This window comes from Trichomonas vaginalis, chromosome III (genome assembly GCF_026262505.1).
Source record: "Trichomonas vaginalis G3 chromosome III, whole genome shotgun sequence".
Classification (NCBI taxonomy): domain Eukaryota; phylum Parabasalia; order Trichomonadida; family Trichomonadidae; genus Trichomonas; species Trichomonas vaginalis.
Genome location: NC_067205.1, coordinates 5405323 through 5423467, shown reverse-complemented (window position 1 = coordinate 5423467; position 18145 = coordinate 5405323). Strand labels below are relative to the sequence as shown.

General features: G+C 27.8%; 5 protein-coding genes across 5 annotated transcripts, besides 5 other annotated features; 3 read left to right on the top strand and 2 right to left on the bottom strand.

The window, feature by feature from the left end:
* Window positions 1-1109: part of a mobile genetic element that runs on past the window's edge.
* Window positions 1109-1672, bottom strand: TVAGG3_0646480 (phage tail repeat-like family; the record flags this gene model as incomplete). Its single annotated transcript, XM_051241459.1, has 1 exon — window positions 1109-1672. One exon carries the CDS (start codon window positions 1670-1672, stop codon window positions 1109-1111), a length of 564 nt encoding a protein of 187 aa, XP_051088046.1.
* A 1519-nt stretch (window positions 1673-3191) lies between these two features.
* Window positions 3192-3797, top strand: TVAGG3_0646470 (RNA polymerase II transcription regulator recruiting protein; the record flags this gene model as incomplete). Its single annotated transcript, XM_001310446.2, has 1 exon — window positions 3192-3674. One exon carries the CDS (start codon window positions 3192-3194, stop codon window positions 3672-3674), a length of 483 nt encoding a protein of 160 aa, XP_001310447.1.
* Window positions 3798-3958: 161 nt separating this feature from the next.
* Window positions 3959-4996: a mobile genetic element.
* A 394-nt stretch (window positions 4997-5390) lies between these two features.
* On the top strand, window positions 5391-5888 carry TVAGG3_0646450 (RNA polymerase II transcription regulator recruiting protein; the record flags this gene model as incomplete). The annotated part of the gene is made up of 1 exon (XM_001310445.1): window positions 5391-5888. The coding sequence occupies one exon, from the start codon at window positions 5391-5393 to the stop codon at window positions 5886-5888; it is 498 nt and encodes a 165-aa protein (XP_001310446.1).
* A 447-nt stretch (window positions 5889-6335) lies between these two features.
* Window positions 6336-7062, top strand: TVAGG3_0646440 (RNA polymerase II transcription regulator recruiting protein; the record flags this gene model as incomplete). The annotated part of the gene is made up of 1 exon (XM_001310444.1): window positions 6336-6911. One exon carries the CDS (start codon window positions 6336-6338, stop codon window positions 6909-6911), a length of 576 nt encoding a protein of 191 aa, XP_001310445.1.
* Window positions 7063-7643: 581 nt separating this feature from the next.
* Window positions 7644-7755: a mobile genetic element.
* Window positions 7756-10677: 2922 nt separating this feature from the next.
* Window positions 10678-12402, bottom strand: TVAGG3_0646420 (bifunctional inhibitor/lipid-transfer protein/seed storage 2s albumin superfamily protein family; the record flags this gene model as incomplete). The annotated part of the gene is made up of 1 exon (XM_001310443.1): window positions 10678-12402. The coding sequence occupies one exon, from the start codon at window positions 12400-12402 to the stop codon at window positions 10678-10680; it is 1725 nt and encodes a 574-aa protein (XP_001310444.1).
* A 1602-nt stretch (window positions 12403-14004) lies between these two features.
* Window positions 14005-14198: a mobile genetic element.
* A 2174-nt stretch (window positions 14199-16372) lies between these two features.
* Window positions 16373-17325: a mobile genetic element.
* Window positions 17326-18145: the final 820 nt, after the last annotated feature.

Genomic DNA, 18145 nt, shown 5'->3' with positions numbered 1-18145 from the left:
GAAGGAATTGTTGGCTATGATGTACTGATTCATGATCAGTACATCATAGCCAACAATTCCTTATATAAAGTTCAAAAACTTGGGTGCAATCAGTTCTGATTGCACCCAAGTTTTTGAACTTTCTTGAGGGAATGGAAGAGTAAGAGGTATACATTATGAATATATACCTCTTACCCTTCCATTCCCTCTCTGACAGCGGAAAACTTTGTCTGAATGTTAAACTATTCAGACAAAGTTTCCCGCTGTCAGCGAAAGAATTGTTCCATCTGGTGCATAGAGTGTGAATCTATGCACCAAATGGAGCAAGTCCCTCGCGAAATTGCCAAAACTTGCGTCGCATTTCAAAGATTGCGACCCAAATTTTGGCGATTTCTAGTAGAGATGGAGTATTTTGAGTCACTGACCTATATGCAGTGGCTCAAAGGGCTCCATCTCTACTTTGAAGCAAGGAAACTTTCCTCGAAATTTTGATAATTTGAAGAAAGTTTTCAAGCAATTAACAAAGGATTACTCGCTATGAGGTAAAAATTCTAGATTTTCACCTCATAGCGAGAGCTTCCCTTTCATTGCTTGAAAACTTTCCCCAGCTTCAAAATTGGGGAAAGGGCTGTAAAGTCGACTCCGATACCAGCAGGTACCAGAGTATTTAAAAGAGAAGCCCTCGTACGAGTTTCTATGAAGACCTTCTCATTCAAAGAAGATCTTAATAGAAAATCGTACGAGGGCATTGGAAACTCGCGTCTGGTACATGTTGGTACCAGAGTGTTTGAGATTTGAAGACTCTGGTACTAACATGTACCAGAATTTATGATGAATTTAAGATGGACCATTATAAAATGGTAGCGGTTTGTTTCAAAAAATTTTAGATGAGATTTGCATAGATATAGATTATATGATTTATACATATGAAAAATAATATATAAAAATATAATTTTGAGATAATTATGTAAATAATATTTTAAATATTTGAATTTGAGGTATAATTTTATAGTAAAATATATTATAAAGAGTATTTATATAAATATTGTAAAATAATATAAGTAATAAAAATTGAGACCCCCTCCCTGTTTTTGATGTTTTGTCACTTTTTCGGTAATTCTTATTGTTTCTAGAACGGCGGGTCTACTATAAAGAAAACATTTTCCTTGTTTTTATATTTTTCATACAACTCTGTCCAATGACATCTCACAAACTCTATACCCTCAGTATATTTTTCTATGTTCTCTTTGAAAACCTTTGTATAGTTAAGATATAAAACGTTTGACATAAGTGTTTCAATGTCATGAACTCTTATAGAACCACTATACAATAGTCTAGCAGATATACTATCCCAGTCAATATACTCTGCTTTTTTCAAAACCTCTCTGACAGTATTTTTCTTATCTAATGGTATACGTTCCATCTTACCTATAGGTATCTTTTCTTTTAACTCTTTCAATATTTTGTTTGTGTCTGGTATATGTTTGAGACGGTTCATATAGTTGTCGAAGTCATTGCATATAATCTTTGAGTCAGGAAATATTGTATGGCACAAATGAGATATATAGAAACTTCCACCGAACAAATCTACAAATGTTAGACCATTCGGTAGTTTCTTAAGTTCTCTCAATAGAATATCTTTACATCTACTCTTATTTCCAAAGAAGGGTAACGGTGGTTTTGTAAAATTCATTTTATATTTAATAAAAATGTTTTTTTCCTGAAAAGTGACAGAAAAGTGACAAAACATCTTCGGGGCTAGAGGGCACGAAGTGCCTGGAAGCCCCAATACCTTTTTTTTTTTTTTTTTTTTTTTTTTTTAATTTGGATTAAATTTACTTGCATTTCGTTTCACCGAGTTTGATTTTGAAATCAAAATATTATCGATTATTCTTTTTTTTTATTAATTTCAAAAGACATGATAATGGATGAATCTCCTTCTGTTTGCTGTTAGTTCTTTTTCATATTCTTGCTTATTGGTTTTCTTGCAATAATTTAAATTGAAACTAGTATCTTTAAATAAATACTTGAAAACTTATTGAAGAGATTATTTAGAATAGTTGAATTTTTGGTTAATATTTCATATTGAAAATAACTTCATTGAAGCGATTTCCATTTTTTGCTAAAATAATATGATTCATTATTTCTCAAAATAAAATAAATGCAAAACAAACTTGATGACCACATTAGCCCTCAAAAATTTAATTCATTGAATTTTTGAGATCATAAACCGATGACATCTTATCAAAATAAAAATATCAGTTAATCGGTAATCGATTAGTAGTTTAATAAATGTATAACTTTATTCGATGATTTATCTTTTTCAATGTATGAATGAAAATTCATAGAAAGAATAGTCGATGCATCAAATAAGTAAAATTTGATGTATAATTGTAAGCACCGGCGAATTTTCTTAGGAATTTTAAAGGATTCTAATAATTTTGGGTGAATCAAATTTTATAAAATTTCAAAAAAATCGAAACATATTTTATAAACTATTATAATGATTGATAAAAATGTTTTGGATGCATTTTAAGTTAAATAAAATTAAGGTTTAATGGACGATTTAGATTCAAAAACAGTGAATTGGAGACATTTTCATAGCAATTTCTTATAGATTGATTCTTTGCAAGTATTAAGGATCAAATTTATAAATTGGAGTATGATTCCTTGAATAAATAATTTCGATTGATATTATTGGAGTTATTTTAAATAATTCAAATATGTATATAAACAACTATCTTTATATAAAGTTCATTGTATAAAATCAATAAATAAGCGCTATTTCCATAATTTGAATAAGAAAATTATCGAAAATTAGCATATTACGATATTTACAATATATATTAATGGAACACCAGTTTTGGCCTCTCAAAAAATCTGCATAAAATTCTTGGAACTCTATTAATTCTTCATTTTGAATTTGGAAAATTTACAAAATCAATACTATTCTTACATAATCAATAATATATAAATTAATTTCGAATATAATACTTCAATAAATGGATATTAACAAATTTTTGATGGGAAAAATAATTTTGAAAACCCAATTATTCAATTTAACCAATTTTAAAATTTAATAATTTAATATTTTAAGTATATGAGTAAATTTGCATTTTATTTGCAAAGATTTTACTTTGAAAAGAATTTTTGTATTGTAATGTGGTCTTGCCCACTCAAAATTGAGAATCATTCAATCCTATTTAATTTTAATGAAAGCTAAGAATCATAACTCTTGCCATATGTTTACAAAAGATGATGATGAAATGTTGACGAAAATAACTGAAGAATACATGAAACTACATAAGCATATCAATTGGGATGATATTTCAAAACAAATGGTAAACAAAAACCCTCGTCAATGTAAAGATAGATGGTTTTACTATTTGAATGACAAGATTGATAAGAGTCCTTTTACTCCAACAGAAAATTACATACTATTATGGTCAATTAATCAAATTGGTATGAAATGGACTCAATTAACCCAGTTATTCCCAAATAGAACAGATATAACAATCAAATCACAATACAGAAAGTTGATGCGTCGTAATGCAACACTAGAAAATGTATTTACTTTAGATACAGAAAAATATTATAAACAACCAAGAAAAGATGAAGATGATGAAAACATCAGATCATTAAATGAATTGGATCAATTATTTGCTACATTTGAAACTGAATTTATTTCAATTTAATATTTTTATAGCAAAAATTTATAAGCATTTCTTTACGTCCTAAATTATACTATCTTTGATACTAATAATATTTTTAATCTGAATATATCAATAATGTTATTTTTTTTATAAATTTTAATAAAAATGATTCTATTAATTTTTAAGTTTATTATTTGTAATATCATTATTGTACTAATCTCGACTGTTTAATTTTGGTGGTCTTTGTGATATTTGAACGATATTTTGACAGTTGAATTTTTTTTTCAAGCATATGACGATAAAAATAAATTCAATCTATACTTTAAGGGTGCACCCGTATGTACGTTTATTTGAGAGGAGGAGGATTACCCTCTCAATTTTGAGGGATTCGTTAGTTTATTTTCTCGATGAATATGCAATAAAATTTGATTTTTACCTTATCAATATACTTCATATAATATACACATGTTCATGTAAAAACTTTTTTCCAAAATCCTCAGGAATTAAGGGATTTTTGAATTTTAAGAATTTTTTTCGAATTTTTTCGAAAAAAAAATATTTTCAGAACAGCCTTAACGGCTAAGATTTAGGAACAATGTTAAGTATCAAAAAGAAAGGAAGTCTGATATAGACAACATATATCGTTGAAGGTTGAAAAAATCTCTAATATTTGAGCCCAAAATTTCAAATTTTAATTTTTGAAAAAAGAGGCCACCCGTATGTATGTTTATTTGAGAGGAGGAGGATTATATTTTTGAAAGGGTGAACATTATGAATATGTTAATTATATAATAATATGTATTATTATAAAAAAGAAAAAATAAAGCACGTTAAAATTTTTCTTTCTTGATTTTTTACAAAATCTACTTAGAATTATGCAAAATATGACTAAATAATTATAAATTTCAAGTTAAATTTTAATTTTGATAAATAATTTAAATTTCAAAATATCAAGTTCAGTTCGACTATGTATGTAGTAATTCCTCAATAAAGTGCCAAAACCCTATTAAAATATATGAACATTTTCAACATTTTAATGTTTTTATTTAAAAATTTGTTGGAATATGAGCTTCAAACAATTATTATGTAAATAAAAATAATTAAATATATGTATTTATTCGTATTACAACCGTAGTAAGTCGATTCTTCCTTTCTTCTACTGAGTTTTGAATTTGATTTCGAATTGTAAAGAGATTCAAAGGGAAAATACTAGCGGATAAAAACCACCTCCATGAAAGGGTCATAATGGACTCAAGTTGTATTTTTTGATATTTTTTGCTTTTCGAGCCTAAATAGGTAGCCAAGATAATGCCTAAAATAAGGTTCTAAATTCTGAAGTTTACATGATCCTCTCGTGTGCACCCTTAATTTATCTAAATATTTTAATAATTTCAAGTTTCTTTAGTATGTCCTATATATACATGGAACGATGAAGGTAAAATGTATGGCCTCACACAGCGCCCAGATAACTTTCAAAGGTATTTTTCCGAAAATGTTTCACTTCATTCTTTATAAAATTATTCTTTTGTATGTGAATTATTGATAACAACTCAAATTATCTGAACGTAATTAATATATAAAATTTGAAAGACGGAATTGTTTTATTCAAAAAAACTAATTCCGTTGATTCAATTATTTAATATTTGCATGACCGATAAGATCTCTATCAGATATATTCATTGAGGTCTGAACCCGTAACAATTCAATAATTATTGAAATTTGTAAACATGAACAATTTTCAAAATAAATTTTTAAATAATGAACCAATCTCCGCATAAATCCACAAGGCAAATGTTCACACCAGAAGAGGATGATAAATTAAGAAAAATCATCATGAACATGAAGTCAAATAATTTGCCTTTGAATTGGAATATGATTTCTGAACAAATTGGAAGTAAAAATCAGCGACAATGCAGAGATAGATGGATATATTATTTAAATGAAAAAGTTAACCACACACCATTTACTCCATATGAGAACTATATGATTTTGTGGCTGATCAGTAAGTTCGGAAAAAAGTGGACACAAATAACACAGTTATTTCACAATAAAACTGATGTTTCAATCAAATCTCAGTATAAAAAGCTTATTAGAAGAAATGCAACATTAGAAAATGTGTTTACAATCAGCAATGCAAAATATTATAAGCAACCCAAAAACCATCCTGTTATGTCAAAGAATTTGCAACAAGACTTCCTTAAAGAAGCAAATTTTTCGGAACAAGTCGAACAAGAAAGCGAGTTTCTTTTTGGATGATTATTCTTGTATGATTATTTTCATTTTAATAGAAATAAAGCATGAGATATATCCGATATACATTTTTTGCATGTTATTATAAAATTTGAGTGAATAACATTTTTTGATGAAATCTGGCCCAATTCAAATTATATTAGGAAGTTTCAATTGCCAAATTAAAAATAATATAATATAATGATATGGCTGATTATTGATAAAACTATAGAAATTCATACCTTTCAATTTTTTGTAAATATATCAATTTTATAGTTAATAAATGTTCGTGAAGAAATATTACATAAATTGATATATACAATAAAACATCTCAAATTACTCCTCTCTCAATCTCTATCGAATAAATAAACTAAATTTTTTTATATTCAAAAGGATTTTTGCAATTCTTATAAAATTATGGATTACTATTTATCTAACCATTTTGCATATTTGTATGTCAATGTTGTTTAAGTTATGAGTTTATCGTCCGGCTCTCAAAAATTGAGATTCAATTTATTAATGAATCAGGCGCAGCAGAATCATCTAATCAGGAATAAATTTACGAAAGATGAAGATGAAAAGCTTAAATCAATAATGCGCGATTTTATGGAGCACAAGAGAAAAATTGATTGGGACGCAATCTCAAAGTTGATGAAGACAAAAAAACCCAGACAGTGCAAGGATAGATGGTTCTATTACCTTGATGATCACATAGATCATACTCCCTTTACACCTTGGGAGAACTATATCCTGTTGTGGTCAATAAATAATATTGGCAAAAAATGGACTCAAATATCAACACTATTCCCAAGACGAACAGATGTAATTATAAAGTTGCAATACCGCAAGCTCCTAAGAAGAAATGCAACACTCCAAAACGTAATGGAGGTTAGCACATCCACAAAACTGAATCGATGCGACCATAATTTGAGCTCAGATTCAACAGGTGGAGAAGAAGACCCTCATACAGGTGGTATAATGGACCTTTTCGATAAAGAGGTCGATCATCTATCTCAAGAATTGTTTGAATCTCAGGAAATTAAATTTTAAATCATGATATATAAGGGTTTCGTTTTGCGAAAAAAACGTACAATACGCAATTTCGCTAAAAAAACATTTAGCTAGCAATTTCGACCTTTGACTCCACTCAAGACGTCACTTTTTTAATTTTGCGGTATCATATTTTTGGAAAATCTTTATGAATATTATATAAAAAGTCTCTTTAATATCTATATTTCATATTTTTATCGATTTTTAAAGTTTTTGCGAAAAGTATTCAATTATTTTTGCTATTTGGTCGGGTAAATGTCAGATTTGCGACATTTTCTGATATGATATTCAGATTCTACGTTGATAATAATGCTTATAGTGATGCATGCTAAGATCAGTCATAATGTAAACCTCTCAATTTTATTGTCGTGGGAAGTATCTCAATTCCTTCAAAAAATTGAAAAACTATTTAATTTTAAAAATATAATACTTTTAATTAGTTAATTAATTGGAGATATTTTTAAAAAATCACTTTTGATAATACTTTTGAGAACTTTAATTAAAAAAATATATTCAAAAATATCCAGGATATCAAGAGGGAATTGTTCCTTATGAGGTATACATCATAACTATATACCTCATAAGGAACAATTCCCTCCTTAAAATGAGAAAACTTGTTCGAAATTGTTTATCATTTCGAACAAGTTTTCTCGTTTTTAATAGGAAACTAAAGGCTATGAGGCACTGATTATATATTAGTGCCTCATAGCCTTTAGTTCCTAATAGATAGCTGGGGAACTTTCTCCAAATGATAAGTTATTCAGAGAAAGTTTCCCAGCTATCAAGAGGGAATTGTTCCTTAGAGGTATATAGTTATGATGTATACCTCATAAGGAACAATTCCCTCCTTAAAATCGTAGACATTTTTATACTTATTAATCAACCATTCAAAATCATATTCCTCTGAAAAGTTATTTTATTAAAAATTTAGAATTTTAATAAATATAGAGTTTGAATTTCATACAATACCTATATATTTTCAATAATGGGATTTGAAAACCATTCTCAAAAGTTCTCAGAAAACCTTTTTTTCATTAATTTTAAGAAATCTGAGTATTAAATTAAGTGATAAATTCGTTTGACACTACTTTAATTTTTAAATTCAAAAAATTATATGTGCTTCTTAAAATGACTCAAAAAAATTTTATTATAAAATAATATATAATATTAAAAATCCCACAACATTTTTTTACTTTACATAATCGTACTTCCTCGACGATTAATTTCCACTCAATTTCTATCGTTGACCGAACTTAGCATGCAACAATAGAACCCTCTTGCTATTGTGTCAAAATTGCGAAACCGATAGCAAAAATATCTCGCAATATCAAAATTGAGATATTGGGTGAATTATGCATTATAGAGATTCAAAATCTGATTTGTGAAAACATCTCATCAGTTTCTAGCTAATTCAAAAATCTTTACTATCTTATTCGATTAAAATGAAAAGGGAATAGTTTCATTATGCTTTAAATGACAGCCTTATAATATAATCATAGTTTTCGCTCAATATGCAGCATTTTTTTTTCGAAATCTATGGTCAATATCCTAAATACTGATTGCTTTGCATTCATATCTCTTACATTTTCTATACCCACATCACTATTCATTGCTATTCCTATCTTTTTCATTTTTGTTTGTTTCTCATAATTTCTCAAAAAACACGATAACTTGATATTTGTAAATATCATACTTTATAACGTAAATAAGAACTTGACCTATTAAGAAAAGCAGTAATGAAAAGAAAATCTGAAATTCATAAAAATTACAAGTTTCTGATGACAATTAGCTTAATTAAACCAGGTACAAGATTATATAATTGTATTTTCTATCCAATTATCCATATAATATCTTATCCAGAAAAAATAACTTGATCAATACCAAATGATTTTTTAACTAGTAAATAAAGTATTTTCTTTACACACACATTGTATATCATAGTTTTTTTTTTTGGTTTCGCAAAACATCCAAAAACAAATATGCTATAAAAGTGACAATTTTAGCAAAACGAAACCCTTATGATATATTGTATACTATATATTTGGTTTTATTTTAATAACTTTTTTAAGCCAGTGACATCTTCTTGTCAGACTATTGAAATGCTTGCTTTTGAAATGACTCACAATTTTGAATGATGACTAAACAAAAATATTCAAAATGTCAGAAAATTGGAGATTTTATTTCTTAAATTTTGTTCAATAATACTAGTACATTATAAAAATATTGATTAACAAAAATTCGGTAAACTCAGAAATTATGAAAAATCGAGGCAAATTACATATCCCACCGGCGTAATTACAGGTAGAGTTATTTAATGTAATTTAGGATATTTAGGAAAAATGATGGGATTTCCTTGAAAGAAAAGCTTTTTGAAAATGAAAATATTGGATTCTATTAATATAAAACAGATATAATATGCACAGAGATGTAAGGTATTATGTTGGTTCAAATTGTTTTGCTGCAATTAAAATAATTATGTGAAATTCAAATCAAATGAAGATTTCATCGCAGAAAACAATTGAAATCTCGAATATATTATGCGGAGAAGCTGGATATATATTATAGGGAATTTCTAAAAAGGATGTACAGGAAATCATTATAAATAACTCATATTATGGATATTTCCATCGAGGATATTTGTTGGTAATATGAAAAACCGTGTCCTATTTAAAGTTCTAATCAATTCATTCCAAAAAATTAATTTTTGGAAAAATTAAATCAAAATGACTACAGTTATTCATGGTGGATGATAAATATTATACATTTGTTCTTTTCATTATTTTTTTTTTTGAAATTTGTAATTTTCTGGGTCTGTAATTAATAAATGATTGTTCAATATTCTCCGTATATTCTAGAAATATGTTTGTTCAATTCAGTCCATTTGTCTTTGAATTTTAAAAAAAATATTTGTGTAATATATCGTTTGATATGAATTGATTTTCTTTCTAATCAATTCTCAATCAATTAATTGTGATCTGTGATAAAATATTTTTCTAAAAATATTAAAAAAATATATATTTTTGCGAAAATCCAAAAGTTTTCTTGATGAAGTTCCTTGGAATGCATTTTCCATGCGATTTGAAAGCAATTGCAAAAATTCCCTAAAAAGAAAAAGGTCTAAATCCAAAATTCCCAAATGTACTAACGATTCACAAAGTTTTCAATATGTATTCTCAAAAATTCAATCAAATAATTCTCTGAAAATAAATACCGGTTTCGGATAAATTTTATTCATTTGTTATTGAAAACTTTGATATCTATCATTTTTTATTTAGGTTAAAAACTTTTTCAAATGATTGGTCGCTCTTTCGACCACAAATTCTGCATCTCTGCTTATTGTTAAGTTCGAAAAAAACTCTTATTGAGGATTTAAGTTTCAGTTCTGCATTCAAAAAATTCAAATATTCAATTATTCTTTCAAATAAAGGCCACCTAATCTCCTTTAATTCTTTTCGGTCTATTAATATTTGATTAGATTATTTTAATTCGATTTTTTCATAATTAATTTATTTTTCTTCACATACGGGTTACTTTTCAAACGCACGCGCCTAATATTTTTTATTGTTTATATCTAATTGAAGATACCCATTGAAAAAATGAAATCTATCTATCCTCATATTCATTATTGTTATGATAAATTTTATTTTCCTATTCGTTAAATCATATGCAACACATATTTATTGTGTATGCCAGCATAGCATGAAATTTTAAATTTAATACAAAAAAATTAAGAATCATTTTTTCAAAAAGATATCATACATAACATTTACTGAATTAATACATTTCCATCACTTCCTAAATCAGGGTTAGGAAGTAAAACATCGTCATTGTTATCTGTAGGGTTAATATTATCTTGAACGAGGTTAATATCTTGATAATTATCAGGATTCATCATATCTCTAACCTCTTGTTCATTCTCATTCTTATTTTCATTTCCATTATACAAATCATTCATATCATCGGTGTTATCAGATTGAACATCTGAACCTTCAGGAAGAGCTTCGACCTTCTTTGCGAATATTCTTGGCTTCCTGACGAAGTATATAATAGCGAATATGACTGCACCAACAACTGCTGCAATCAAAGCTGCAATTCCGATCCATGACAAAGGTGGTAAACCTGCTTTATTTGAGCCGCTACCTTCCTGGTTATTATCTGTACCACCTGCATTAGGACTCTTTGTTGGTGTTGGTGTTGTTTCTTCTGTTGGAACTGATTCAGGAATTGATTCTGAAGGAACTGGTGTCATTTCAAATGTTCTCACTGGTGTTGGTTCTGGAGTTGGCTCTGGTGTAAGAGGGGATGCTCTTGGAGTTATATGTGGTGTTCCTGCTGGTGTTTCTCCATTAGTTTTATGTGCTGTTTTATATGGAGTATTAAATGGAGTTTCTTTAGCAGTTAAATATGGAGTATTAAATGGAGTTTCTTTGGCAGTTAAATATGGAGTATTGAACGGTGTCTCTTTGGCTGTCAAATGAGGTGTAGAAGCAGCTGTATTAAATGGAGTATTATGTGCAGTATTAAATGGAGTATTAAAAGCTGTTTTAAATGGTGTTGTTACTGGTGTCTGTTCTGCAGTGATGTATGGTGTAACAACTGGTGTTTCCTGCATAGTCATAAATGGTGTTTCATCGACCAAATATGACATTGTTCCGGTATATGGAAGTAAGTTGTAGCAGATATAAAGGTTCAAGATATCGAAGTTTGTAGGATATACTGTGGTCGATGTTCCTACACGTGTCTTCTGAAGATTTGGAGCAATAACTGAATAAGTATCAAAATAGCAGTCTCTAATGATTGTTGGGCTGCCATTGAGTGTAAGTTGGGCGTTAGTGTTCAATAAGAAGAAGCACCATTGCATGTAAATGCTGCTTCCTGTTTGAATCATGTTCGTGGTTGATGAGTATTGGTTTCTGTTGAAGTCACAGTATTCGAATCTGCTCGAACTCATACCGTTAAACAATGACTTCTGGCAAAACTCAAAGTTTGCATATTTGAAATTAAATTTTGTAGAGCTTTGGAAAACTGCACCGCTGTTCTGGATGACTTTAGAGATGTTTATGTTTGTGAAGTTCTGTACTTGTATTTCTTGGGAGTTATATGTACCATAACCCGTTTGAGGAATGCTTGCAATGGTCAAAAGGTAGAACTGGAGGGAATCATCTGATTTCATTTGGAAAATTCCAAAGTTGCCATTGTTAGAAGTTCGGCAGTTATAAACGCAAACAGAATTGAATGTTGAAGGGAATGAATTTCCTGTATTAATGTAAATTGTGCCACCCGCATTACCATTTTGTACATTCTTGAATTCAATACGAGTCATTTTTAAGGATCCTGAGCTTCCAGAGAAAAATAACGCACCACCATCTGCACTTGATGTGATGTCATCGAAAACAACATCAACAAAATCAAAATTTCCATTTCCAAGCTGTTCTCTATAGTTATGTGTGGAAACCTGTTTGGATAAAATTAGGAGAGAAAAGAGAAACATTGGAATTGAAAAATATTCTTTTCAGACAAAATTTTGAGAGTCTCTACCGTGGGAATTGAATCTCACAGAAATTTGTAGAATGGTTATAGTGTATATGAATATAAATGAATTCTTGATAATAATTGAAATTGTTTGATATTGAATAAATCTAATTGAATTATTCTTTTCGAGGAGAAAAATAGAATTATAAATCATAAACAATATATTATCACCTTATAAAATTTGATTTTTCCTTTCAAATTATTATCCAAAACCACAATGGCAGCTATTTAAATGCCATTTATTATAAATGTCAAGAATAAGTCAATTTGGAGGATAAAACGATATAAAGAATTTTGTCAAAAAATATTCTCTCACAAAAATTCTGAACTTGCGAAGTTTTCTTAAGTTTTAGATATGCTTATAGTATGGCATTCCAAACGGGAACCGCGGTTGGTTACCATGGATTTCCGTCACCGGTCACATTTTAAAGATTTTTAAAGCCTTATAAAAATATGCTTTGTAAATCATTTTTTGTAAATCGGCAAAAATTTGGTAATTTTCTTCAACTAATAAATCTGCGAATAGCATTTATAATACAAGAACAATCTTTTAAAATGCGTTTGATTCATTTTTGTATAATTTCATATAGGCACATATATTCTTCCGGGACTTTCCGTGATTTTACCGTAAAATCATTAGTTTACACCAATTTTTCCGTATTTTGAATAGTTTACTGCACTTTTTCCGTAAAATTGAGTTACGGGAATCCGCAAAATTTCCGGACCTCATTTTTCATAGAATATAATAATAATATTTGATAAAAAGATATATTATTTATATTTTTGATTTTTGAATTACGGAAAAAGTGAATTGTTAACTTGATTTTTTATATGGTTAATTTTTCAAATGATATTATGAAGATCTAAAATATTAAAAGTAAAAAATTGAATTACGGAAAAAGTGAGGTCAAAAGTGAAATAAATTTGCAGAACAATTTTCATTGAAATAAGACATTGAGTATCACACTTTAGTGAATCAACATCTATAAGAATGAAGTGTTTTGAAGCTGAAATAATATTGAATAGAAATTAATTTTTTCTGAAATTTTGAATGAAATTATGGGAAATAAAAAAATTACTAAATATTGTATTCATACAAATATATTATTTTAAAGGAAAAATAGATGCTGATAGAAACGATGAAAAATTTTGAAAACTTTACAATTAATTTATGTTCGTTAACCACAGAGCTTGCAATCCAAAGCTCACGTTAGACTACAAGAGTCATGAAGTCTCATACTAAGGGATATCCAACATATATTTTAATAATCTAATGTTTGTGACAAATATTCAACATAAAATTAAGTTTTCGTTTCGTTACAAGGCATTCATACTTTGGAGATATCATATTTAATGTACAGAAAAGTTAATATTAAACAATACATGCTAAAGAATTAATAAATAAGATAATAAAATAAATTTATACGTAATTACTTTCATTTAATATGCTTTATGCTGTATAATATTGATTAAGAGGCATTAAAAGGTTCCATAGTCTGCTTTTATAGGCAAGATTTTTGATAAAAATTTAAAATTTTGAAAAATGATGAGAAAAGGAAAAAAAAGGTAAATGAGAGCAAGAGGAGGGAAAAAAAAGAAAAAGAAAAGAAAGGGAAGGGAAAAATAAAAGAAAGAAGGACATATAAAAATTTAGATGCGCATTCTTAATGCCGAGGCGGCTTGCCGCCGAGGCGCGATTTTTTTAGGCCTCTACGGTAACCCGGCAATGTTTTTTTAAATCTTGTACAGCCCTAGCTTATAGTAACGAGAGGATACCTAAATATCAAAAATTTATTTCATAAAACCGTTTTTACTTTTTTTTCACAATGGTCATTCTCAGTGTTTCATTTTTGAATTTCTAGAATTCATATTTGGAGCCATTTATATGGACTTATTAAATAGTCGAAATCACGATGATTTTAAATCTCGAAAACAATTTTGAAATAATGGTTGACATTGACATATTATTAAGTTCTATTTCAAATGCCAAAATAAAATGAACTAAAAAATATTAAATAAATTTGAACAATTATTTTGGTAATTTTATGCTATGTTTAAATACAATAACCACTTTGTAGAATCAACTATAAACATAAAAAGAAACTAATGAAGTCCTTATATCAAGATGATATTAAAAATCTGAAATAATCAAAGAAAAACGTGAAATAAAAAAGGTAGGTCCACAAAAAATACGTTATTTCGCAAGTGAAAAAAATTCTCATGAACAACTTCAAGAGGATTTTTCACAGTAATAAAACTCCAAACTTCTCTTAATTATGGAGAGAAATTGAAGTTTTCTTCATGCATAGTAGTTTAGTACTTTGTATTTACATTAATGTCAGAAACAATGTTGACATATATTCAATTTAAAATCGATGTCATTTATACTTAATAAGAATATATCCAATCGTTCTCTTCTTTCAAAATATAAAGCTCTACAAAGGAAATTGTATAGCTTAAAATTTAATAATCTGCCCCGATACTTTGAACGATGAAAATCGTAAGCCACTGCAATAAGATTAATCCTCAATTGTTGTATATATTGATATCTTACTCTCATAAAAATCTGCAAGACCGTTTTCGCGAAAAAGTCATTTTACATACATGCGTTACTTAAAACCATAAAAATAATACAAAATACTGAAAGTCTAGATATAATTAATAGACTCTAAATATAACCGCTGCGCTTAAAACAAGAATTAACAAATTTGTCGATATTCACTCAACAAATTGAAATTTCATCAATAAAGCAAGAACAAAATGAGATACAAACGGGAACATGAAGAATTTATCTACTAAAAACTAATTTATAACTAATATACGACAAAAATTCACGCTTAATCCCCGAATTGCAGCAAATAACTTGAAGATTTTGTTTCATGTTGCTTACAAAAGCAAACTACATAAAGTTTTTGAAGTAAAACCTTTTAAATACACTCAAATAAAAATTTATACTAATACCTTTTCTCTTTTTTTAAATAAATATATTCTTATTCATTCCCTAAAACAACCCATTATATGAATATCATGAAATATGTCAATAAAAATAAATTATAATAATAATCCAAAATATTCATATCAGATATGGGAAAAAAGACAAATCTTGGAACAAGCATCAAAAATAAATAATGTTTAGAATTCCAAAATTTTTTCATTTTGCAAATTTTCATATAAATTTCGTATTTCTTCTCTTGATTTTCAAATTTTTGAATTTTTTTTGGAATTTTAAATGAAGAATTGAGAAACCTAATATAGATGGTTGTTATCTCATATGTGAATATGTTCGTTTTATTTCATAGTTTGGAATTTTCTCAGATTTTATGGTGAAATTGAGTTTCTATCACAGGTTTAGATAGCATATTTAAGGACAGATTACATGAATTTATATTTTCATCAATATGATATATTGAAATAGGAGACGCTCAATATTATAATGTCTTTCTTAGGATTCCAAATATATTCAAATTTCCTGAAACTACAATTTCGGTAGTTACTAGCCACATATGGGAAGCAATACACAAATATCTAGTAGATGGTATATCATTTTATATCGCAAAATGAGTATCTCAGGAAAAATTCTAGATACTTTTTCAAAACATACAATAACGCAAGATCTATTCTGTAAAACCGATTAATAGTACAAATATGTTTATTTGCAGGTCAAAGAATCGAATGTTAATTTTAATAATATTTCCTCGAAATCGCTCTTGCAGTTTTCTTCCATTCTTCGTCTATTAGTCATTGAGTACCTACATAGTCTAAATCCATTACCAAAATCAAGAAAGCATCGTTACGATTTTGTGGACCTACCTTTGAAATAAATAATTATGTCTCTTCAAATATCTATTATATTATATATTGATAATTTCAAAAATTTTTATCGACATTATTTTCAAATAATTTCATTAATTTTTTGATCTCATTTTAAGGGTCCACTGTAAGGCCAAATAAGGTCTATCGTCGTCCCAAAAATATTGCTCGAGATGGTGTTTTACTAAGGCCCAAAACTTAAAAAAACACAAAAAAATTAACTTTACTCTTTTGAGATCCTTATCAGATATGCATCAATTTGATGCAGTATCGCAGTTCAAATCTGATTTTTTAATGTAGATGTACTCTAACATCCTTTAAAAAATGCAAAATGATATTAATTAAGCTTTTCATTTCTGTATCATACACGAAACAAAATCGTTCATTATACTAAAATTTATCAAAGTTTGATTAATGAAAAAATAATATCTAAATTTTTACATTGAGTCGGCTATTGATATGGTTAATATTAAATCTTGTAAAAATTGGCATTATCCAGAATAATACCCACTAAAATACACAATTTTTTTAAAAAAAATTTTATCAATTGTTATGGTATATATTTATGATAATGAATAAAATGCTTATTTTTCATAAGTAAATACATAATTTATGCTTAAACACAAAAAATAACACGAAAATTTTTGGCCAACATATCTAAACTAAGGATAATGGTTTGAATATATAAACAATAATACTTTGTCCAGGGAATTAAATTTGTGCTATCCAATTGTCAATTCTTTGAATTTTTTTTAAATGCAAGATATCCCGGCATTAGCCTCAATAAATATATATATTATGCATCATAATATTAGTTTGTAATGACATTAAAGCGAAATTCCTAATTTCTTCTCAATTAAATTCCTTGAAAAACATTGGAATTAATGATTGGAAATAGGTCAAAAAAATTCCTAATATAAAACTTATACTTAAGATAAAATTAAAATTCGAAAATATCTATTTTTCAAAACACGCATCCAAAAGCGAAAAAATTCGAAAAAATCATGTTCTTATAAAACTCACTGATTTTGCAATTTTTATGAGATTTGAAGTGATAGAATATATTACCATCAGATATCTAGGTTCGTCCGAAAATTTTGATTTTTATATAGAAGACATAGTTTCATATACATAATTAAATTTTCAAACAAATTTGATCATACCATTTATTAAGCAGGATAGTATATTAATTACTATCAGTATAAAAATATAAAAATGATTATATTTAATTATTGCATAATTTAGTCAAAGAGTTATAAGCCTCAAGTGATCGTTATCACCTTCAATGCACGTATACTTTATTGATTCATAGATATTTAATCTATGTTTGACATGTTGTTGTCGTCATTCGTTTTGTTCCCATTCTTCCTAAGTTAGAATTAGAGAATACACCATCCACATCATCTAATTTGGTCCTCAGCGATAGATTGGTTCATTTTGGAGGAGTCCCATAAGACAGTTTTCGAGCACCAAATATCAAATTTTAATGTATACAAATCTTTAGTGATTTATCTCTTTTATGATGAGTAAAAGGTTTCTGCTCATCAACATTTGATTTCCGACATATATGATTTCTAATTGCAATTATTTACTTTCTTTTTATAATCTAACTCTGTGACTCATACCATAAATTAATTATTGGAAAGTGTCAATATGTTTGGTACAACGCATGGCGGAAGATACCAAACCATGCAGGGAATATGATACGTTTAAGATCTCCGAACTTTTTTTCCAAAAATTTTCTATCGTTGCCCTACCTCTTTACCATCTTATTCAAACATATGCTTCATTGTTGTATTCACATAATATTAATCAGAACACTAGGAAAAGTGGATTTTCGAAAAAATAACGATAACGATTATTTGCAAATCGCCTCTCAATTTTGAGAGACT